The sequence below is a fragment of the Dendrobates tinctorius genome, unplaced genomic scaffold, assembly GCF_039654945.1.
Source record: "Dendrobates tinctorius isolate UK_male_01 unplaced genomic scaffold, ASM3965494v1 ptg000134l, whole genome shotgun sequence".
Lineage (NCBI taxonomy): Eukaryota > Metazoa > Chordata > Amphibia > Anura > Dendrobatidae > Dendrobates > Dendrobates tinctorius.
Window position 1 is genome coordinate 15,687,382 of NW_027361802.1, and position 24,826 is coordinate 15,712,207.

The following is a 24,826-nucleotide window of genomic DNA, read 5'->3' on the forward strand; positions in this document are numbered from 1 at the left end:
AGGGACAAACAAACCTATTGCATTTTGCCTAGCAACCCCACTGTGCCTTTTTCTTTGGAATTGAGGGCTATTTTAGATCATGCTGATGAGTCAGGTATTGTACCGAGGCGGATGTTAGACGCCCTTGTGCCCAAATATCCCAAGGTACCTACCTTTTATTTACTTCCAAAGGTGCACAAGGATATCCGAAATCCTCCCGGAAGACCCATTGTCTCTGGCATAGGGGGGTTGAGCGAAAATATTTGTAAATTTATTGACCACCATCTGAAACCTTTAGTTGAGACGCTCCCCTCCTATGTCAGGGATACCACTGATGTTCTAACCAAAGTCGATGGGTTGTTTCTAGAGGTAGATATGCTCTTAGTAACTATTGACATAGAGTCACTTTATACCTCTATTAGACATAGCGACGGCCTTCGGGCGGTCCGCTTCTTTCTTGAGACTGCCAACTGGGATGGCCATTTTTCTGATTTTATTCTAGATTTATTGGAGTTTGCTTTGACAAAAAATTTTTTTGTTTTTAAAGACAAATTTTATTTACAGTTACAGGGGACTGCAATGGGCGCGGCGTGTTCCCAGGCCCATGCAAACCTGTTTCTTGTTTTTTGGGAGAGGCAGGTTTTTTGTGGGGACGGGGCACATGCCGCGGACCAGGTGGTGGGCTGGTTTCGTTACATCGATGATGTATTGATGATATGGAGGGGTGACGAGACCAGCCAATCCAAATTTATGCAGTCCCTTAGTGTGAATCCATTCAATCTTAGATTTACATTTAATCATCATGCGAAATGTATTGATTTTTTGGATATTAAATTGTGTGTGGCAGATAATGGGTCTATTGAGACCGATTTACATCGTAAGGAAACGGCAGTGAACTCTCTTTTACATGCCTCCTCGGCACACAATTTTTCTGTGATTAAAGCCATCCCAGTTGGACAATTTCTAAGAAACAGGCGGACCTGCTCGACTATGGCCCGCTTTGAACAGCAATCTGCTTGCCTCACTGAACGGTTTCGTGATAGAGGTTATAGTAATCGCTGTATTAGAGAGGGTTACAGACGTGCTAAGCGTACCAAAAGGGAAGAACTTCTTGTATCTTCACCTAGGAAGGTTTTGACTGATTCCAAGGAGGTGAGATTTATCTCAACTTCTAACTGTCGTTGGGATCAGATCCGTGATGTATTAATTAAACACTGGCCAGTCCTACATACGGACAAGTTTCTGGCCGGGAACTTACCGCAGCGTCCTTTGATGGTACAACGTAGGGGGAGGAACCTGAAAGACCATTTGGTCAAAAGTCCCTATACAACTAAGTCGCAGTTTATTTTTAATATGAGTAATCCTAGGGTTGGGTGTTTCCCCTGCGGCGCATGTGTCGCGTGCCCTAATATCCTTAGAAGTGGGACCTTCAGTACATCTGATGGGAGCAGGGAGTACAGAATACGTGATTACATTTCATGTAATACAACTCATGTAATATATTATGCAACATGCCCCTGCTCCCTGATTTATGTAGGTCTCACTTCGAGGGAGTTAAAAGTACGGACGCGCGAACATGTCCATGATATCGCTGCCGCAAGGGACGCTACCGACCCTACTTTTCTCAAGACCCTACCGAGACATTTTTTGTTATGTCATGGTTCTGATCCCAGTGGCCTTAGGGTGAGGGGCATTGATAGGGTCCATGGCGGTGTCAGGGGTGGCAATTTGGTCCGCCTTCTGGCACAACGCGAGTGTAGGTGGATAGTCACCCTTGACACCATCACACCTAAGGGACTTAATGAAAAACTTACTTTCGTCCCTTTTCTTTAGAAATAAACTTCCCCTTTTTCTGCCTCTCCACCCAACTCTGTCTTAGTCTCTGTGGCAGCGTCCGTTTATGTATATATACATATATATATATGTATATGCATTTGTATGCATGTAATATATGCCCTAAGAATGAATTTGCATCATCGTCCCACGTTTTTATACTGTATTTTAATTTTGTCATGTCTTTTAGTTTTTCCCTTTATAGTTTTTGCCTTGCCGGATTTTGATTCTTCGGAACCTATGTTGGTCATGATGCCCCATTATCCTACGTCGGGTTAATTCCTGGATGTGGGACACTATTGAATACTGAACAAAACCAAGGGATTCCGTTTAATTGGATGAGAAGATTTTCTGATGATTTATTATTTTTATTATTTTTATTATATATTTTTTTCTTTTTATTTTTTCTGCCCATATATACACATATTTATTATTATTTTCCATGTATATATAAATTATGATTATATTTCTTTTTGTATTCTTTTTTGTTTGTATTACTTTTATATTTTTGTCACTGACTTTTGTATACATCAGTATTATAATACTCTATGATGTGAATATAGGTTTGCACTTTGTCACTTTGATGATGCACATTTGCACTTTATATTACTCTTCTTAATACAACTAATGTTGCGCTGTTATTTGCATTATTCCTTTGCGTTTTATTTCAGCATTGGATCACCGTAATTTCTTTTTTCCTGTGTATTTGGGCTGATCCTTATCTCCTCCAATATGGCCGCCGCCTTGGTCTTCAGCAAAATGGCGGTTGTGGTGCGCACGCGCGCTTTGTCTCACGCCCCTCCCATCTTCCCCCGTGGCTATCTGTATTAGCTTGGCACGCATGTGCATGACGTCAGCAGGTGGATTTCCACCTACATGCGCGCCGTCTATTGACGGCCACGGGGGTGGGAGGTAACGTTCTTGGCGGGTGAGGTCATTGGCGCGTGCGCCCGATACTCCGGCACTGATTGATGACACTATATAAGTATTAAGGATATGGCATTCATATCTACCCCTTTTGAGAAAGCATTCAAAGCGAAACGCGCGTCAGGGGGTCACAGAGGTGCACTTTGGCATACTGGCGATCATGAGTAAGTGATACTATTTAGATACTGAGGGGCATTTGACTTGCTTAAATGCTCTAGACAATATTAACTACACTCTGTATGGGTATTTGGCCTGGGATTTATCATGTTACATCATATTGTCACTCTATATATCCTATAACCCTTGGTCACAGGATCACTATGTGTACCTTTGTTTTTGGCCTTTGTATTCCTCCTTTTCCTTTTTACTATATAAGCCATTATTGATATGTATACTTTTGTATTGTCATTTACTTGAATCAATAAATTATTGTTTTTTATTGGATGTTGTTCTCTGCTCCGTTTTTTCTGTGTTTACTCTTAATGGGAGCATTTCCTTTTCTTATTATTGTTAGGCCTTTGCCTTATTTTTTGGATTGAAGTTATTTTCTTCAGTATTTATTATAATTTATATATGCTTATTTTTGACTATTTCTTGTCTTTATATGGTCTTTTTATATGTAGATTATTTTTGGCAACAGCGTGATCATCTGCTGAGTTTCTCTGTTTAGGGGCCCACTCAGAAGTTTCGCCCCCCCCGAACCAAAACCTTAGCTACGTCTCTGGTCCAACCTGCTTGATTCGATTACTGCGCACTAGAGCATTTTCATGCTCAATCATCATTAGTGTCCACAAAATAATTTTTGACTTATTCTTTAATAAGATGTATAGTGGAATGGCTGCAAAAACACTAAAGTTCAGGAAGGCTATGTGCCATCGGCTAAGAGATTATCTTATTACCATTAACAGGAGCAATGTTTGGAAAAACGAAGGCATGATCTTATTACCACATAAAAAATATATGAATGGCTAGCACAGAGATTTTGTCATAATCACGGAAGGCGATACTTTACTGTATGAGCAGTGAGACTATGGAGCTCCCTGCCTCATGATGTTTGATTCAGTACAAAAGATTTAGGAGGGCCTGGTTGCCTTTCTTGAAAAAAATAATATTAAAGATTATATGTACTAAATTATGTGATGGGATGTTGATCCAAGGAACTAGATTGGTTGCCAAACGGGGAGTCAGGAAAATGTTTCTCAACCATCATTAGACAGACTGTCCAACAATCTACTGATGATTTTTAAGCCTAGTTAATATTGGTGTTTGTGGATGATTTGCAATTTAGGGGGGTAAAGTTCCATTTTAATGTACCTAGGACACATGGGGGAGTTCATCAAAGTGTTTACGCTTGTTTTATGGGGTTAAACACTTTAAAAAAAGACACAAAAATGTTTTTCACATTGCAAATTTACACAAAAACCTTGCCACTATCTTCACATCAATCCCAGCTAGTTCTTCAGAAATGGCGTAGCATGAGAGGGACGGGCGTGGCAGAACTGCCTGCCAAATTTATCAGAAGTTTCACCACTTTCTTGGCATAACTTATGCCACAAATGCTGCTCCAATTTCTAGTGAAGTAGCATTTCTGATGAAGTTCATGCTACTGAAAGTGGGCCAAATTCATCAAGAGGTATGCGCCCCTTAATGAAATCAGCACGTTTCCTGACCACAGCAATTCTAGTGCACATTGCCACTCTTAATGAATCAGCCCCATAGACTCAGTTTATATTATTGCAGACATACCATATGGTCTTATTAGTAATAAGTAATTCAAAATGGTTTGGATAACTAATGAAGGATATAAATGCAATACAATATCTAGGCCCTTTATGGTATTTTTGCTCCTTAAAAAGTAGCAGTGAAAATGGCCCTGATCCACTTTATGTAAATGCTTATCTATAACAATAAATATTATGCGTTCAAGAGAATTGTGTCACTTTGCATTTTCAGCTAGTGGAATGTCTCCATCTAGTGCTGTTGGATGGTATATCATTCTATGGTAAACGCTTTATGGCTGTCCTGCTGTACCTTTTTTTTTCTTCTCCTACATTTAATTATTGGTTTGTTTATAAAAAAGAATTGCTAAATGGTGGGTCTCGCATGGTTTGGGCTTTCTGTTTACCGACAAGTTTGGAAAGGTGACATCAATTTTATCCTGTCCATTTTTGAGTTTCTGTGTGAAAGTATGTCCAGTTTGCCTTTTTTTCTCATTTTTTTGTGTTGTTCCAATATATACACAAAGGAAATAAACATGTGTGATTGTAATAATTTTATGAGAGAAATACTTCATTTTCTGGAACAATTCAAGGGTGACAACACTTTCGGCCAGGACTGTACATCATATAGGTGACATTGGGACTGGTATACATACAAAACATAGGATACACTGGGGCTGGTGAACATGCATCACATAGGAGAAACTGGGGCTGGTATACATACATCACATATGACACTGAAGCTGATATATATATATATATATATATCTACTAGCTGAAGAGCCCGGCGCTGCCCGGGCATAGCAACTAACTGTGGTTAGTTATAACAAATTATAATTATCCTCCATCCCATAGGCCCGTGCCCATATACCCATCATACATATCCTCCATCCCATAGTCGAGTGCCCATATACCCATCACACATCCTCCATGCCATAGTCCCATGCCCATATACCCATCACACATCCTCCATCCCATAGTCCAATGCCCATATACCCATCATACATATTCGCCATCCCATAGTCCCGTGCCCATATACCCATCACAGATATCCGCCATTCCATAGTCCCGTGCCCATATACCCGTCATACATATCCTCCATCCCATAGTCGAGTGCCCATATACCCATCACACATCCTCCATCCCATAGTCCCATGCCCATATACCCATCACACATCCTCCATCCCATAGTCCCATGCCCATATATCCATCATACATATTCCCCATCCCATAGTCGAGTGCCCATATACCCATCATACATATCCTCCATCCCATAGTCCAGTGCCCCTATACCCATCACACATCCTCCATCCCATAGTCCCGTGCCAATATACCGGTCATACATATCGTCCATCCCATAGTCCCATGCCCATATACCCATGATACATATCCTCCATCCCATAGTCCAGTGCCCATATAACCATCACACATCCTCCATCCCATAGTCCCGTGCCCATATACCCGTGATACATATCCTCCATCCCATAGTCCAGTGCCCATATACCCATCACACATCCTCCATCCCATAGTCTCGTGCCCATATACCCGTCATGCATATCCACCATCCGATAGTCCAGTGCCCATATACCCATGACACATCCTCCATTCCATAGTCAACCATTATGACATCATAATGAGCGGCGGGGCTTGCAACCTATGATGACATCAGCGTCGCCATAGCAACCATTATGACATCATAATGAGGGGCGGGGCTTGATACGCACACACTGTTTCCCCAGTATGCAAATAGGGGCATTATGACATCATAATGAGGGGCGGGGCTTGACACGCACACACTTTTTCCCCAGTATGTAGATAGGGGCAAAATTGGTGAATTGGAATGCGCGGGGTTAAAATTTCACCTCACAACATAGCTTAGGACGTCCTCGGGGTCCAGACGTGTGACTGTGCCAAATTTTGTGGCTGTAGCTGTGACGGTGCGGATGCCTATCCCGGACATACACACACACATACATACACACATACATACATACATACACACTTTGAGCTTTAAATATTAGTTATATACATACAGTATATCACATAGGAGACACTGAGGAAAGTGTACATACATTGCATAGGAAACAGTGAGACTGGTATACATAGCATATATCATATAGGAGCCACTGAGGCTGGTATACATACATCCCATAGTAGGCACTGAGGCTGGTGAATATATCACTTAGGAGACACTGAGGCTGGTGCACATACATCATATAGGAGACCCTGGGGCTGTTGTACATATATTGTTCAGGTGACATTGGGGCTGGTGAACATAAATCACATAGGAGACACTGAGGTTGGTATACATACATTCCACAGGAGCAGGTAGGAAGTGCAGAGTGTGCTAACGCTAACTCTGCCTATGATGAACATCCTGACACTGGCAAGTTCCAGCATCATTACATTTGTTGTAGATGTAATGTAACCCAGCACTACGCGTGTCATTGCATTTAGTGGTGAACGTTGCATGTGCGTGCCCAAACTCCAAGGGAAAAATTAGAAGGCCGATGGCCCAAGCACTAGGGCCCACCAGAAAGGTGCCCAAAGGCTGGAGCAAATGATGCCAGGGGCCCAATGAAGATGAGAGGTTCTCAACCCCTGCTCTTGGGGATCGATCCTATAATAAGGTGAGTACACCACTCATACATCGTTGTCTTCATGGATTAATGGAGGATTATTTAAAGGCAATTGGTGACAGCAGTCTGAGGGTATACTGCCAACATCCATAATTGTTGGAATATGTTTGGTGTAACAACTTCATTCATGTCTGAGTGTTCAGTTGCTAGATTTGTATGCTGTTTATAAAGTAAAAAAAAAACTCCCAGTGGCTCACACAGGGAGAGCATGTGACTGTATTTCCTGTTTCCCTGTGTCTGTGCATGAGAGAAGCAGGCTACTGCAGATACTGCAGAAATAGAGACACACAAATGATTTATTCCTGATCTGTTAAGCTTATCATATATTGTTCCTGTTTGTTCCTGAATAAAGAAGCTCAGTTGTCACACGCTTGGAGAGTATCCTGAATAATTTGCTGCCAACAATAATATGAATATGTATCTGACCAATTAACATGCAATACTTTTTATGTATTGTCTATTTCTAATGTTATGAGGATGTATAGAGAATCTGACACACATGTAACAAGGTGGCACGGGGTGGTAGTCATAACTGAGTCTAATAAGTCACAGTCAGTGAGCTCCCCAGCCCCTTGCACATGAATAAACAGTTCCATTCCCAGACCCAGGTCACAGTGGGTTACCTCAGGATCACGGCTGCTTTCCACGCTGGCATGGCATCCTTTGGATACACAACACGTCACACTCTTTACGGCCAAACAGTGGCAACTTGTTTAATGAAGATAAAGAATGGAGGAAGAAAACAATTCCTGAACTGTCCCAATTCAAAGATGATGCTGCTAGCTCTCAACCGCTCCTGGAAGCTCACAGTCACCTGGAAGGAACTATAACAGTTTCCATGCCCTGTTCCACTGCCTGGCAGTCCTTGGCAGCTTAAAGTCCCCAGCCAGGGGTCCCTCCTATCCCAGTCAGGGATCCACATATACCCTAAATGGGGGTCCTCACTGTTCCAGACAGTAACACACCTATGCCCCAGACAGATGTCTCTTCGGTCCCAGACAGGGACGCACATATGCCCCATATAGGGGCTCCTTCTGTCCTAAGCAGGGATACACCTGTGCCCCAGACAGATGTCTCTTCTGTCCCAGACAGGGACGCACATATGCCCCAGATAGTGGCTCCTTCTGTCCTAAGCAGGGATACACCTGTGCCCCAGACAGATGTCTCTTCGGTCCCAGACAGGGACGCACATATGCCCCATATAGGGGCTCCTTCTGTCCTAAGCAGGGATACACCTGTGCCCCAGACAGATGTCTCTTCGGTCCCAGACAGGGACGCACATATGCCCCATATAGGGGCTCCTTCTGTCCTAAGCAGGGATACACTTATGCCCCAGACAGATGTCTCTTCTGTCCCAGACAGGGACGCACATATGCCCCAGATAGTGGCTCCTTCTGTCCTAAGCAGGGATACACCTGTGCCCCAGACAGATGTCTCTTCTGTCCCAGACAGGGACGCACATATGCCCCATATAGGGGCTCCTTCTGTCCTAAGCAGGGATACACCTGTGCCCCAGACAGATGTCTCTTCTGTCCCAGACAGGGACGCACATATGCCCCATATAGGGGCTCCTTCTGTCCTAAGCAGGGATACACCTGTGCCCCAGACAGATGTCTCTTCTGTCCCAGACAGGGACGCACATATGCCCCATATAGGGGCTCCTTCTGTCCTAAGCAGGGATACACCTGTGCCCCAGACAGATGTCTCTTCTGTCCCAGACAGGGACTCACATATGCCCCATATAGGGGCTCCTTCTGTCCTAAGCAGGGATACACCTGTGCCCCAGACAGATGTCTCTTCTGTCCCAGACAGGGACTCACATATGCCCCATATAGGGGCTCCTTCTGTCCTAAGCAGGGATACACCTGTGCCCCAGACAGATGTCTCTTCTGTCCCAGACAGGGACGCACATATGCCCCCTATAGGGGCTCCTTCTGTCCTAAGCAGGGATACACCTGTGCCCCAGACAGATGTCTCTTCTGTCCCAGACAGGGACGCACATATGCCCCATATAGGGGCTCCTTCTGTCCTAAGCAGGGATACACCTGTGCCCCAGACAGATGTCTCTTCTGTCCCAGACAGGGACGCACATATGCCCCATATAGGGGCTCCTTCTGTCCTAAGCAGGGATACACCTGTGCCCCAGACAGATGTCTCTTCTGTCCCAGACAGGGACGCACATATGCCCCATATAGGGGCTCCTTCTGTCCTAAGCAGGGATACACCTGTGCCCCAGACAGATGTCTCTTCTGTCCCAGACAGGGACGCACATATGCCCCATATAGGGGCTCCTTCTGTCCTAAGCAGGGATACACCTGTGCCCCAGACAGATGTCTCTTCTGTCCCAGACAGGGACGCACATATGCCCCATATAGGGGCTCCTTCTGTCCTAAGCAGGGATACACCTGTGCCCCAGACAGATGTCTCTTCTGTCCCAGACAGGGACGCACATATGCCCCATATAGGGGCTCCTTCTGTCCTAAGCAGGGATACACCTGTGCCCCAGATGGGGACACACACCCTGCCTCAGGCTGTGCTGCCTGGGCTCTGCTGCAGAAGTAGGAGCTTCTTGCTTCCTTGAGGTTGCTAGTCCAGCCCCTTTCATTAACTCTTTCTATCCCTGCACTATTCATGTCTAATTCAGTGCAATGGCAATATACATTGACATGACAGACATAAAACGCTTCACATTACACAGTGCATATATGATATGGTACATTAACACAATTAAGCATATGCACGGGCTACATATGCCTGGTATGCAGGAAGGCACGTGAGGTTCCTCGTCACCTCCTTACACACACTATTGTATATTTGTTGAGGACAGACTACACTTCTGTTAGTCAATACATTTCTCATATACAGTTGTGGGAAAAAGTGTTCGTCACACTTAAATGTTTCAGATCACCAAACAAATTTAAATATTACACAAAGATAATACAAGTAAACACAACATTTAGTTTTTAAAATGAAGGTCTATATTATCATGGAAAAAAAATCCAAACCTACAGGGCCTGGTGTGAAAAAATGATTGCCCCCTAAACCTAATAACTGGTTGGGCCACAGCAACAACAGCAGTCAAGCATTAGCGATAACTGGCAATTATCAGAAATCAGAATAAGGGTATGTGCATATGTTGCGGATTGCTGTGTGGAATTTTCTACGCGGAATCTGCATCTCTTGCAGAATCCGCAGGTCAAAATCCACGCATTTTTATGCGGATTTCCTGCGGATTTTGTGCGGATTTGGCATGTGTTTTTACACCTGCGGATATAATGGAATGGGTGTTAAAACGCTGCAGAATCCGCACAAAGAATTGATGTGCACATCAATTTTCGATTTCCCATTGATTAACATTGTGTTTACTCTACACTGCAGATTTGATGCAACTCCGTGCATCCAAAAACACGGAAACACATCAAAATCTGCAACGTGTGCACATACCCTTGAAATCAGGAAGAGGGCAAATGCTTTTTCTCACAACTGTGTGTATATATATATATATATATATATATATTATGACAAAGTCATTGGCAAAATACTTGAGGGGAGATATGTATCACTGAGCTTGTTAGCTTCAGTGATATGAATCTAGGAAAATGCTCCCGCACACTATGTGCTGAGAGAGGTTAATCCACCTTGTTAAAGGCTAGGTTATAATGAGCAGTTGAAGAGTGGATGTGAGGCTGCTCAATATATATCAACACCAGGGAGGAGTCCTAAAGGTAAATACACAGTTTTCTGGCTCATTCAGCGTTGGGTGTGCCTAGAGATGAGAGCTCCAGACCTGTGTCCCATGAAAAGCAAAGCTGAACCTTCTTTGTTTGATCCCTGCAGCAACACAGACTGTGTCATATGTTATGTTTTCTTTTCACATTAGGCCAGAAAGGCCGTGTTTATTTTGCTAAATCTTCATTGGTTTATGCAGTGCATTTAATAAAGCAGTGGAAGATTTAAACAGACAGCGTTCCTGTGTCTATCTCTGTGTGCAGCCGATCTACCACAATATATATCAACAAAACAAGTCACCAAAATGAGGGGTCAGGTAAAAGAGCGCCTTGCTCAGGGTCAATACTGACTCGGGTGAAATAATTTTGACTTGGGGATCTGGTGTGGGTCCTGGTGCCCACAGTGAGAAATAAATTTGTCACTAAGTTGCAAGGGCTCTATGAAATGATAGAAAGGGTTGGTGAGGGTCACTGTTATGTTTACCAACCAGTGGAAGGGAAGCCTCACCAGGTATGTCATACCAGCTTGGTCAACATGGGGTTTACTGTGAACAGGATGGAGTTCACTGTGGGTTTGCAGATACTGCCCAGCCCTCGGCTTTGGGCAGAGGGGGAGGGTATGTAGCAAAGCCAAGTAGAACAGGATTAAATCCTAACTCTGCAGGGTTTGATTAGTGGCCCTTGCATAGCTATTTACTAGAAGCAGGAAATACATTCACTTGGTTTGCAGTGTGCTGGAGAACTGAGCATTGTGTGGATTCTGCTGGGAGCTGCAGAGGACCAGTTGTTGCAGTCTAAACTGTGCCAAGTGAAGTGCCACGTTTGTTGCATGGGTGGAAGACTGTGGTCTTTGTCTGGGAGGAGAGCCTGCATCTGTCTGCATATGGACGGTTTATTTTGTTTCTTTATGCTGGAGACAGGCTGTTTGTTTTTCATTCTACTGTAAGTTTATGCACTTAAATAAACCTCTCTGTTTGGTCCAGAAACTACGTACCTCTGTGAATGCCAGCAGCTGCCTAAAAGCAAGTAAATCACTAATACATATACACATACATGTATCTCATGATGCTCATAACATTCAAATATTAAAAATGCCAGCTATCATGCCTGAGATCACTATATCACTATTAAGAAACCTTTCAACTACCATTAACTGGGCTCTTAACTGGGGTCTATTTGTGGCTTGTGTGCAAGCAATATCACCTTTGCTATAGAATGGTTAATGGTTTGCCTTTATATCCCTTTAACTCCCTTTAATACTTCAATTGCCTTTTGCCTTTCATTGCTATGTTTTCTTATTCTTATGACACTGCAGTTTTGGCTGTCTCCTCTTCAAGGGAAATACGCTTCTTATCATGTATGTTCTCAATAGTCAGCCACCATGTGTTCTGGGTACATTATAAACAATGTTTAACCCTGAAGTGATGGTGGGGGCCACATGAGCTCCATAGAATTACATATTGTTGTAAATGGTATAAAAGATTGCCTTGTGTTTCATTACATCAGATAAAGTGATTTGCCCACGGCCCGTGTGCAGTCTCTTTTGTCTCCAAGCGCTTGTAAATGAAGGGCGTAAAACTCCTAATCCGGCCTCACTGGTGATCTGGCAGACCTGACATTGGTCAGAACGAAAACAGCTACGACACCTTGCATGTAATGAAGAAAAGATAAGTGTAGAGAAAGCTGCATGCAATATTTTAGTATTTTTAATTTATATATGAGACTGCTTCCATTTCTTTTGCTTTGTCCATTCTTGCAGCTGAAAAGTGTCTCCAATAGTCCCCTTTGCACAGTGGACCTGTGGAATAAAATAAAAAAGTTACATGCTTATATTCAATATATATATACCACTCATAATACTGGATGGGAAAAAGGATATGGGTTAAAAACCTTAGATAAAATTCTACCTTCTTTAAGCACATTGAGTTGTTTACTCTTATATAAATTAAGTTTGATTATTGTATAATGAGAATGCAGACAAAAATCTAGTATACTTTATGTTAAGGGGGTTTTCCAATATTAATATATTGATGACCTTAGGATAGATCATGAATATCTGATCGGTTGAGGTCCAACAGCCGGCACCTCCACCAATTAGCTGATTACAACTTCACTAGCAGCTGAAAAACTCAGCTCCATACACTGTGTAGTGGTCATTCCGGGGTACTGCAGCTAAGCTCCTGTTCACCTCAATAAGAGCTCAACTATAGTACCTGAAAATGTCCAAGAGCTGTGCCGTTTGGCTCCTGGCACTCTTTACTGCCCGAGATGAAAAAAAGCTAAATTTGGTATTAATAACTTATCCTAAGGATAGATCATCAATATACTAAGCCTGTAGCACCTCTTTAAAGGGATTGTCCAGTGTAAAGCTACAAGTCTGCAGTCACATGTGACTGCAGACTTGTGAATCCTCACATAGCGTGAACTGTGTGCTGTGAAAATTCTCTGGTGCATACTCCCAGCCACATTCTGACTAGATTGGTGCAGCTTTGCTCAATGTGTATACTCTAGTTGGAATGTGGCCTGGGAGTATGCATATCATATACTTGCGGTTATTTGACCTCCGCTCCAGGCTCCTAGGAATTCTTACAATTAGCAGTGGACATGATGTGAAGATTCACAAGGCTGCAGTCACATAGACAGGCTGTAGACTAGAAGATTTAGACCGGACAACCCCTTTAAGTTCTCTTGCAAATTTCAAGATATGCTTACATTCAGTGGCTAACTGGCACATTTGATGTTGTATGGCTTACATGGTTGTTAGGCAGGTACACTGTACATTATTGCAATATACAAGCAAAAAGAACAAGTGGAGTAGCCATAAACCACAACAAAAGATGAGGTAGGTTATATAGAAAACACATCTTTATTAAAGTTAAAAATATCAAACACTTATAATGTAGGAGGTATATAGAAGGTGCAATCCAGAAACAACAGACAGTGAGGAGTTACCATGGTATAAATAATAAACAGCGGCAAAAAAATATTACAAGTATGGGTCCCAATGTACAAAATACAGGGTATTAAAATAGGCCTAGATGGCAGTGCAGCAATCTCATCAAATTACAGACATGAGCAATCATTAGCAGCCTATTACCACATGCACCCCATGCAGGTCAGATCAGAGTGAATTCACAGGAATATATATCTATCTCTTCCACATAAAGTGCATAGTCACTCACCCATATTGCCACAGTACCCAGGTCAGCGCCTCACTGCTACCCCCGACACGCGTTTCGCCACTTCTTTTTCAAGGGGAGATGTCTGCCCATATTGCAAATCCACCTTATATGCCCAAACTCCCAGGTGCCATTGATTAAAGCGGCGCATGCCCCGTGAGGCCGGGCGGCGCTAGTACAATGAACCGCCACCGTTACAAGAGTCGCGCGCATGCGTGGTACAACAACCACCCATGTGACGTCATTATAATGCGTGCGACTCATAATAGATGGCCGGAACATGTAACGCCGATACCGGTCGCACAGCGCACGCGCTCCAAATCGCGGCCATTTTCTTGTGGATCAAGTGCCAGTCGCCATAATGGGAGAGTCTCATTTTAACAACGCAATTACTTTGTATATGTTATATCCTGATTACAATCATACTACGCAAGTATCGAAACCACCTTCACCAGCCTGTTAATCTGGTGTAAGCAGCCACAAAACAAGGTATTTCGTTACAGTACAATCAAAGTATATCTAGACACTAAGTACATAATGTATATACACATAGGGTGTAAACTCAAAAAAAAGGAGACATATCCCATATGTTGATAACCATCACTCCAGGTGGCTCCATTATATCTCTTAATTTGATTGTCCATCCAAAATCGTAATCAATTGTTGAAGTGTAGATGGGTTAAGATCATTAGAAAAAATGTCCACGGCAGACCGACATCATTGATCCCATAGAGTATAATCAGATTTCTGGGAGCAGGCATAGGTACATCAGTACGGAATTGAATTATAAATGCATGATAGATAACTAAAAAGCAAACACACAAAAATCGTATTAAAACAAAAGAATACTAAAATACAGATACCAAGGAAATACAGAAAAAAGGTTTAAAGCCAATAGAGGAATGGGGAGCAAAGGGCAAAAAGAGGGAAGGGAATAGAACCGGAGCAAAACGAGATCGAGATGGATAAAAAAGGGGGAGATAGTTAGAGAAAAGACCCAAAACTATTAGTTTCATTTAATCCCTTTGGTGCCAATGTGTCCAATGTGACGATCCATCTGCACTCGTGCTGTGCAAGGATCTTCTTAACATTGCCACCCCGGACACCGCACTCAATTTTATCAATACCACGGACCAACAGGCCCTTGGGATTAGCATCATGAAAGAGTTTAAAATGCTTTGGAAGAGTTTTCAAACTAGAGATATCTTGAATCTCCCTAGCCGCTATGATGTCCCTCACATGTTCGCGTAAGCGAATTTTAAGTTCTCGTGATGTGAGTCCGACATAAATTTTACCACAAGGGCAGGTGGCATAATATACCACATTGATTGTATTGCATGTGATAAAGTCCCTTATAAGAAAGGTTTTCTTCCCATCAGATGATGTAAATGTCGAGGTTCTACAGACATTTGGGCATGCGACACATCTGCCACATGGGAAGCATCCTTGTGTTCGTCTTGAATTGGTAAAGGGTGTTATAGTTGTCGGTACATAGTGGCTTTTAACTAAATAGTCCTTTAGATTCATACTTCGTCTAGGAATTATTCTTGGTTTCGATGGCAAACAAGCCATTAAAGTTGCATCGGTCTGTAAGACCGGCCAGCATTTTTCCACAATATCTCTCATCTGATCCCAATGGTAATTAGAAGTAGATACGAAACAAATGGTATTCTCATTCCCTTGTTGCCGTGGATTAAAGGAATTGGTTAATAATTCATTACGTGGGGTCTGTTTAGCTCTCCTATATCCCTGTCTAATGCAGCGATTACTATACCCTCTCGATCTAAATCGTTTTCCTAGATCTTTTGCCTGCTGCTCAAATTTTTCCTCCGTAGAGCAAATGCGCCGAATCCGTAAGTACGGTCCAGTGGGAATAGCACGAATGACAGGTGGGACATGCGCAGAAGATGCATGTAAGAGGGAATTTATTGCTGTCTCCTTGCGAAACAGATCAGTTTGGATTACTCCATCTGCATCCACACACAGTAGGACGTCCAAAAACTCGCGGTTTGATTTGTGCCATTTGTAAGTGAATCGAAGGTTCACATCGTTCAAATTGAGATGTTGCATAAATTCTCTAAGTTCAGATATAGAACCCTGCCAGATGACTAGCACGTCATCTATATAATGGTGCCAGCACTGCACATGGTCTGCGGCGTGGGCCCCGCCACCAAGGAAAACCTGCCTCTCCCAAAAACCAAGAAACAGGTTTGCATATGACGGGGCGCACGCCGCACCCATGGCAGTGCCGCATTTTTGTAAGAAAAAACGGCCCTTGAAAACAAAAAAATAGTGATACAATACAAACTCCAGTAGTTCTAATATAAATTCGCACCAGCGACCATCCCGGTGCATCATCTCCAAATAAAATTGTACTGCCGCTAATCCATCCCTATGATTAATCGATGTGTACAATGACTCAATATCAATAGCCACAAGAACCATATCATCCTCGAGTGTGATCCCATTGATCTTATTCAACAAGTCTGTCGTGTCCCTGACATAGGAGGGCAGGGTTTCCACAATAGGTTTTAAATAATGGTCAATAAATTTACATACCATATCACACGGCCCCCCTATGCCAGAGACAAATGGGCGCCCTGGAGGATTGACCGGGTCTGTCGGTCTGCCGTGTCGGTCTGCCGTGGACATTTTTTCTAATGATCTTAACCCATCTACACTTCAACAATTGATTACGATTTTGGATGGACAATCAAATTAAGACATATAATGGAGCCACCTGGAGTGATGGTTATCAACATATGGGATATGTCTCCTTTTTTTTGAGTTTACACCCTATGTGTATATACATTATGTACTTAGTGTCTAGATACACTTTGATTGTACTGTAACGAAATACCTTGTTTTGTGGCTGCTTACACCAGATTAACAGGCTGGTGAAGGTGGTTTCGATACTTGCGTAGTATGATTGTAGTCAGGATATAACATATACAAGTAAATGCGTTGTTAAAATGAGACTCTCCCATTATGGCGACTGGCACTTGATCCACAAGAAAATGGCCGCGATTTGGAGCACGTGCGCAGTGCGACCGGTATCGCTATATGTTCCAGCCATCTATTATGAGTCTCGCCCATTATAATGATGTCACACGGGTGGTTGTTGTACCACGCATGCGGGCGACTCTTGTGACTAGCGCCGCCTGGCTTCACGGGGCATGCGCCGCTTTAATCAATGGCACCTGGGAGTTTGGGCATATAAGGTGGATTTGCAATATGGGCAGACATCTCCCCTTGAAAAGGAAGTGGCGAAACGCGCGTTGGGGGTAGAAGTGAGGCGCTGACCTGGGTACTGTGGCAATATGGGTGAGTGACTATGCGCTTTATGTGGAAGAGATGGATATATATTCCTGTGAATTCACTCTGATCTGACCTGCATGGGGTGCATGTGGTAATAGGCTGCTAATGATTGATCATGTCTATAATTTGATATGAGATTGCTGCACTGCCATCTAGGCCTACTTTAATACCCTGTATTTTGTACATTGGGACCCATACTTGTAATATTTTTTTGCCGCTGTTTATTATTCATACCATGGTAACTCCTCACTGTCTGTTGTTTCTGGATTGCACCTTCTATATACCTCCTACATTATAAGTGTTTGATATTTTTAACTTTAATAAAGATGTGTTTTCTATATAACCTACTTCATCTTTTGTTGTGGTTTATGGCTACTCCACTTGTTCTTTTTGCTTGCATGTTATTGGGAGTACTCCACATTTATTCTTATGTCCATATATTAAAGGGGAGTTAGAGTGGGTTTTCACAGACTCCTGGCCAACTATTAGAAATATGCATGTTTTGATATTCTGGCTGATATTATTGCAATATAGTAATAAAGGCATTGCTTTGCTAAACATAGGATAAAGCAAGGGAGCAGCATCAATTTTTGCTTAGGATCCAAGCTTACGGGTTTAAGTTACAGCTGTATGAACAGTCCCTAGGTCTGTACCGGCATTGCAAAAATGAAGGCACTGTGATGGATCCTCCTGTTCTCTACATGGCCTTTTATATATTATCAGGCATTTCTCCTTGAATACACAGTAGAGTCGTTTTTATTCTGCCTCTCAATATCTAAGAAGCACTTAAAGATTGCACTTGTAGAGTAGAAACAACTCAACTAAGAAACAAATATATAATACTCATAAATGGGAAATATGACAGAATATGATAAAAATAACCTAATAAAATAAACTTTGTAATGCCATAAAAAGTAAATTATTAGTAAGTAATGCTACTTACACTTGACAGGCTCCAATTCCATGTTTTCCTCTTCTGGAGCTCTGCACTGTAAAGATGAATGATTAGCAGTTATTAGTTCCTACCAGGGGTCACTCATTTCAGGTGGAAGAAAGGTGATTCCGACAGATAAATAAGAAAGGGTTCTTTACAGTTAGAGCAGTCAGAATGGTGAAGGCCCTACCACAAGAGGTAGTAATCGCACACACTATAACAGCTTTTCAAAAAGGGCTGGATGATTTCCTCAATACACTTACCATTGCGAATTATAGTTAATTTAGTCATAAAATGCACAATTGGTGGAGAAAGGTTAAATTTGTTGGACCTAGATCTTTTTTTTTAACCTATGTAACTATGTAATATACAGATTTAGGTTGATAGAAATATGCCAGTGAGAAATACATTTAGTGTAGTATGTGTAGCTTAATGTACAAGTATTTAGCTAATAATTAAATCAATTAAAGAAAAAAATGGCATGTGGTGCCCCTCAATTTTCTTATCCAGATAAGGGAAAGCTGACAGTTGGGACCTTACATCTTTTTTTGGAGGGATCACACTTGTTAATGATCAGTAAAGGCTAAATATACAGCTGTTAGCTGATATTAATAACCTGGGAACCTCCATGCTTATTGCCCCCTTCCCAGACTGTAAACATTCGCCCCCAATTGTTGGCTTTCCCTCAGCTGGTTAAGAATGATATGGAGAACTCCACGCAATTTTTTTTTCTTTTACATTGGGTACAGAAAGTATTCAGACACCTTTAAATTTTTCATTCTTTGCTTCATTGCAGCCATTTGGTAAATTCAAAAAAGGTCTTTTTTTCTCAATAATGTACACTCTGCACCCCATTTTGACTGAAAAAGACCAATGATGTAGAATTTTTTGAAAATTTATTAAAAAAGAAAATACTGAAATATCACATAGTCAGAAGTATTCAGATCATTTGCTCAGTATTGAGTAGAAGCACCCTTTTGAGCTAGTACAGCCACGAGTCTTCCTGGGAATGATGCAACAAGTTTTTCACACCTGGATTTGGGGATCCTCTGCCATTCTTCTTTGAAGATCCTTTCTAGTGCTGTCAGGTTGGATGGTGAATGTTGGTGGACAGCCATTTTCAGGTCTCTCCAGAGATGCTCAATTGGGTTTAGGTCAGGTCTCTGGCTGGGTCAGTCAAGAATGTTCATAGAGTTGTTCTGAAGCCACTCCTTTGTTATTTTAGCTGTATGCTTAGGGTCATTGTCTTGCTGGAAGGTAAACCTTCAGCTAAGTCTGAGGTCCAGAGCACTATGGAAGAGATTTTCATCCAGGATATCTCTGTACTTGACCACATTCATGTTTCCCTCAGTTGCAACCAGTCGCCCTGTCCTTGCAGCTTAAAAACACCACTATAGCATGATGCTGCCATGGCCATGTTTCACTATTGGGATTGTATTGGGCAGATGATGAGCAGTGGCTGATGTTCTTTACACAAACCGCTTTTCACTATCACCAAAAAGTTTTATCTTTGTCTCATCAGACTAGAGATTCTTATTTCTCATAGTCTGGGAGTCCTTTATGTGTTTTTTTTAGCAAACTCTATGCGGGCTTTCATATGTCTTGCACTGAGGGGAGGCCTAAGTCGAGACACTCTGCTATAAAGGCCCAACTGGTGAAGGGCTGCAGTGATAGTTGACTTTATGGAACTTTCTCCCATCTCCCTACTGCATCTGTGGAGCTCAGCTACAGTGATCTTGGAGTTCTTCTTTACCTCTCTCATCAAGGCATTTCTGCCACTAGTGCTCAGTTTGGCTGGACAGCCAAGTCTAGGAAGACTTCTGGTGGGCCCAAACTTCTTCCATTTAAGGATTATAGAGGCCACAGTGCTATTAGGAAGCTTGAGTACTGCAGAAATTCTTTTGTAACCACGGCATATCTGTGCATTGTCACAATTCTGTCTCTGAGCTCCTAGGCTAGTTCCTTTGACCTCATGATTCTCACTTGGTCTGACATGCACTGTGAGCTGTGAGGTCTTATATAGACAGCTGTGTGCCTTTACAAATCAAGTCCTATCAGTTTAATTAAACACGGCTGGATGCCAATGAAGGAGTAGAACCATATCAAGGAGGATCACTAGGAAAAAGACAGCATGTGACTTAAATATGAGTATCTGAGCAAAGCGTCTGAATACTTATGACTATGTGATATTTCAGTTTTTCTTTTTTAATAAATTTGCAAAAGTTTCTACATTTCTGTTTTTTTCAGTCAAGATGGGGTGAAGAGTGTACATTAATGAGAAGAAAATGAACTTTTTTGAATTTACCAAATGGCTGCAATGAAACAAAGAGTGAAAATTGTAAAGGGGTCTGAATACTTTCCATACCCACTGTATTCTATCCATAGAGCTCTTCTATTATATTCTGACAGTTCAAACAGTGAATTTACTGTACTTGACTGTTGAAATGTCAGATTTCCTATGAGTTGAGTGCTTAAAAATTGCACGGCACACGCATGTCCGTGTGCCCTTCATTTTTTTTTCGCACCCATTGACTTTCGTTGATGAGACTTGGCCATTTAACACGGCCATATGCAGCATGCTGTGAATTTTTCCTCACTCAAATTCCAGGTGAGGAAAAACTCACAGATGAACCCTGCCTCAATGAATAGCATTATAGCGAGTAGAATGCATGGTTTTCTCACATTTCACAAGCTGAGTTTAAAAGCAGATGTTGTCACACCCTAATACTGAACATTTGTCTCAGTTTCACAATAATATATAGCTGCAAAATCAAAAATTACCTTCTTATATTCTACTCTTTCCTTCAGTTCTTTTATTTCAAGAACAAGAGACATTTTCTCCTGTTTCCACTCTTCTTTTTCCATTTCCAAACCCTAAAATTTAAATAGTAACTACGCTTTTTATATTTGTTTCATACATCAACAATATAATTTTATTATAAGAACCACTGTAAAACATCTTATTAACCCAATGACGACAAGCAATAAACATTTACATGGCGTCCGTTAAGTTGCCATCATTCCCTCATTTCTCTGGCCTATATGTAACGAAAAAGTTAAATCTGCTGAAGAACAATGGCCATCTTGCCTGTCTAGGTGTTAGACATTTTGCTGACTCTAAATATGCAAGATTCTTATAATCTATGAATACCATAACCAGATGAACTGCCCACTTCAGAAAATGATGCCACCCTTCAAAGGCCCACTTGATTGTTAAGAGTTTCCTGTTACCAATGTTATAATTTTTCTCTGCAGATAACCGTTTTTCAGAAAAGTATGCACATAGATGCAATTTACCAGGAAACGCCCCCTGCGACAATACAGCCCCCATCCTCACTTCAGATACATCAACTTCCACAATAAATATTTAAAAATCGGCACAGAAGCAAAACACTCCTTCAAGGTATTTCCTGGACTCCCTGGCTGGACTGGACCATTTCGAAAATTCTGTTACTTTCCTGGTCATATCGTCAGAAAGTTTTTGATTAACTTACGTTAGTAGTTGGCAAAAACCTTTGTAACGCCTTCGAATCCTCAGGATGATCCCAATCCAGAGAGCGAGCGGATATGGATCTCGGACTGTAATCTGGAAGTCTAGGCAGAGGCGTAACCCCCATCCCTCATCTTTACAAAGAAAAAACCTGCAGTAATGAGGGATGATAATGGACTGATACGACCCTTTGCCAAACTTTCTGCAATATAGTCCTTCATGGCCTGCCTCTCTGCACCAGACATATTATATATTCTTCTCTTGGACACCTTTACCCCAGGGAAAAGATTAACAGCGCAGTTATAAGGATGATGGGGAGGAAGTTCTTGGCACCCCTGCCCCAAAAACACAGCACCAAAGTCAGACAGGTATTTAGGCACAAACTGGGTATCCACCCTTGCTAGCTGGGTTCCCAAACAGTGTCTTTGACAATACTCGCTCCACTTTACCACCTACCGAGTCTGCCAATCTACCACAGGGTTGTGCTGCTTTATACAAGATAGTCCAAGAACCACAGATCCTCTTGCACATAACAGTCAATACATTCTCAATGCATGGCCCTTACCTGTAGATGTAACCCTCGGATGACTTGAATAAATTACCCTTGTCTCAAAAGTGCGTAGTCGATGGCTATTTTGGATATAGGTCTGGACAGTGTATGTGGTTTGAGATGCCGGACCTGGACGAACCTAGAATCTGACAAATTAAACCCCGCCCCACTGTCCAGAAAGGCTGAGATAACCACCTTATTCCTGCAAAGATGGATTTCAGCAGGTAGAAAAAAAATGATCTCCTACCAAAGGAGTAGATATGCACACCCAGGTTGCTAACCTACCCACAACCAGGGCTCCTTAGTTCTCTAGCGCTTTAAAGTGAGGTAAGGAAGGACAAGCACCTATGAATGGCCCTTTCTCCTACAGTAAAAATACACTCCCCTTTTATGCCAAACTACAGTTTGACTCCCAGATCCAGTAGTGCCACCAAACTGATGGCTTTTTCAGATGACTCAGACCTTGGCCCCGGACCTCCCACACATTGAGGTGTCTCTTTATGTCTATGATGAAGACAGCAATCCACCTGGACAGCCAGAGACATTGCTGCCTTAAGGAAAACTGGAGTCTCATACAAGGCTAAGGTATCCTTCACTTTTACCGATAGCCCTTGACAGAACAGGCTGTGAACTGCGGCGTCATTCCACTTGGTGTCAGTGGACCACATCTGAAACTCAGAGCAATACTCCTCTGCCAGCCGGTCTCCCTGCTGAATCTGACATAGTGTGGACTCAGCTAGCGAGACTCAGTCAGAATCGACATATATATGGTCCAATGCCAGAAAAAAAAATTTCCACCATCCGGAGCGACTGGCAGTCTGGGGAGAGAGGATGCCGATGCTTGGGAGTCATCCTGAAGGAGACAGATTATTATCCCCACCCATTGCTCCTCGGTTCTTGAGGAACAAGGACATAACCTGAACTATAGCTTACAGGCCTTCCTTAAAATAACTTGTCACAGCCCTCAGAGAAACTCAGACAAGCGATCTTGGGCTTCACTAAGGGTTGCCTGGGGGTCACGGTCCCCAAACTTGTGTTAGGTTCCTGCAAAATGACAGTGCATAGATTTGCCACCTCCAGGCTGAGTTACTGCAGTTGCTCTGTCTAAGCAGTTATGGGATCCATAATGGATCAAAAAACGGTTTCGGCCAGATCTAATATCATGGTTCTGTTGTTAGTTGTCTCGGGACCAGTGGCTGATTCCCTGTCCATAACACTAGGGGCGCTCTTGCTCATGATGTTCTCTATATTACTTCTGATGGTGAAAATGCTGGGGCCATATACCCTGCCTTAGCTCCTGAATCCACACTGAGTCTGTACCCTTACCCCACCCAGGGAAGAGGAGAGTAGTAGTGTACCATAATACACCAACCAGACTAACAAGATAATACAAACAGGGATAAAGGAAAATACAATCATGCAACATGAAGCTTTCTCTGGCAATGAGTGCTTGCCAGAGCCCAGAATATATAAGAGAGAGGCGTGGCCATCAGTGAACAGCTGAGAGCATTAATGAATGAAAGCTTCCAAGAGCTCTCAACTGAGAAGATTAACCCTGCACTGTTAAACGAAGCCTGCACCATTTAATATGAAAGTGAAGTGCTTCTTAACAGTGCAAGAGAAGGAGAAACCAGATGCTGTGGTCTTCTGGCTCCTTTCTGTTATGGTAAACCCGTGAAATTGCCATTTTAAAATGGCGATCAGGAATAAGAGAATAACACTGCCTCATAGCCGATATTCCTGCGGGTGACAGCTGTACATGAGAGCTAACACCTTGCGGTATTGGTATCGGCTCCAGCCAGTTTTGGAACCAATCAGGACTGATTAACAATTTAAATACCACTGTCACAATTGACAGAGGCATCAAAATGGTTAGAAGGGGGTTAAAAGACTCTCTTTGGAAGGATTATCACTCGTACTCTGAAGTTATCTGATGTCCTCAGGATAAAGTGGCCTGTTAGATCGAGCTATAGGCAGAGTCTAACAGGTTCTGTCAGTCAGTCACTAATAGGTTTCAGGCAATGTAGTACACGAGTATTGCAGTGCTTGAGACCAGCAATCAAGGTAATAATTATACACTTCCCACCATGGGGATTAGGGAAAAATTTACATAAAATGTTTAAGAAAATTAAAAAATACCCAAAAAAGGTCACAAAATCCACAAAAACCCGATTTCCATGACAAACGCAGCTTTTGTGATAAAACATAAACAAATGAAAGTATACGTAATTGGTATCGACATGTTCAGAACGACTTGATCTATAAAAATGTTATGTTATTTATTTTGTACAGCGAACAATGTAAAAAAAAATAAAAAACACACCAAAAAAGTCTCTTTTTTTCATCAACAAAATGCAGTGAAATCTGCACCCCGAATCAAAATGTCCACCTCTTTCTGAGCCCCACTATGGCTAAATCCCAGTAAGTGGTCACATGTTAGGCATTCTTGTAGTTTGGAGAGCCCAATTAACAATTTTCGGGGTACATATCTCCAGAAGCACAAACTGGGCACAATGTATTGAGATGTTACA

General features: G+C 42.3%; 1 protein-coding gene across 2 annotated transcripts in view; it reads right to left on the bottom strand.

Moving 5' to 3' along the window:
* Positions 1-12,000: 12,000 nt before the first annotated feature.
* LOC141048293 (uncharacterized) overlaps positions 12,001-24,826 on the bottom strand; it is a 48,040-nt gene continuing 35,214 nt past the window's right edge. For both annotated transcript variants that reach the window (XM_073543746.1, XM_073543745.1), the window contains 3 exons: positions 21,037-21,129; positions 18,265-18,310; positions 12,001-12,622 (listed from right to left, as the gene is read on the bottom strand). In XM_073543746.1, the coding sequence (XP_073399847.1) occupies positions 12,531-12,622; positions 18,265-18,310; positions 21,037-21,129 (231 nt within the window). In that variant the 3' untranslated portion in view covers positions 12,001-12,530. The remainder of the gene's footprint in view (positions 12,623-18,264; positions 18,311-21,036; positions 21,130-24,826) is intronic.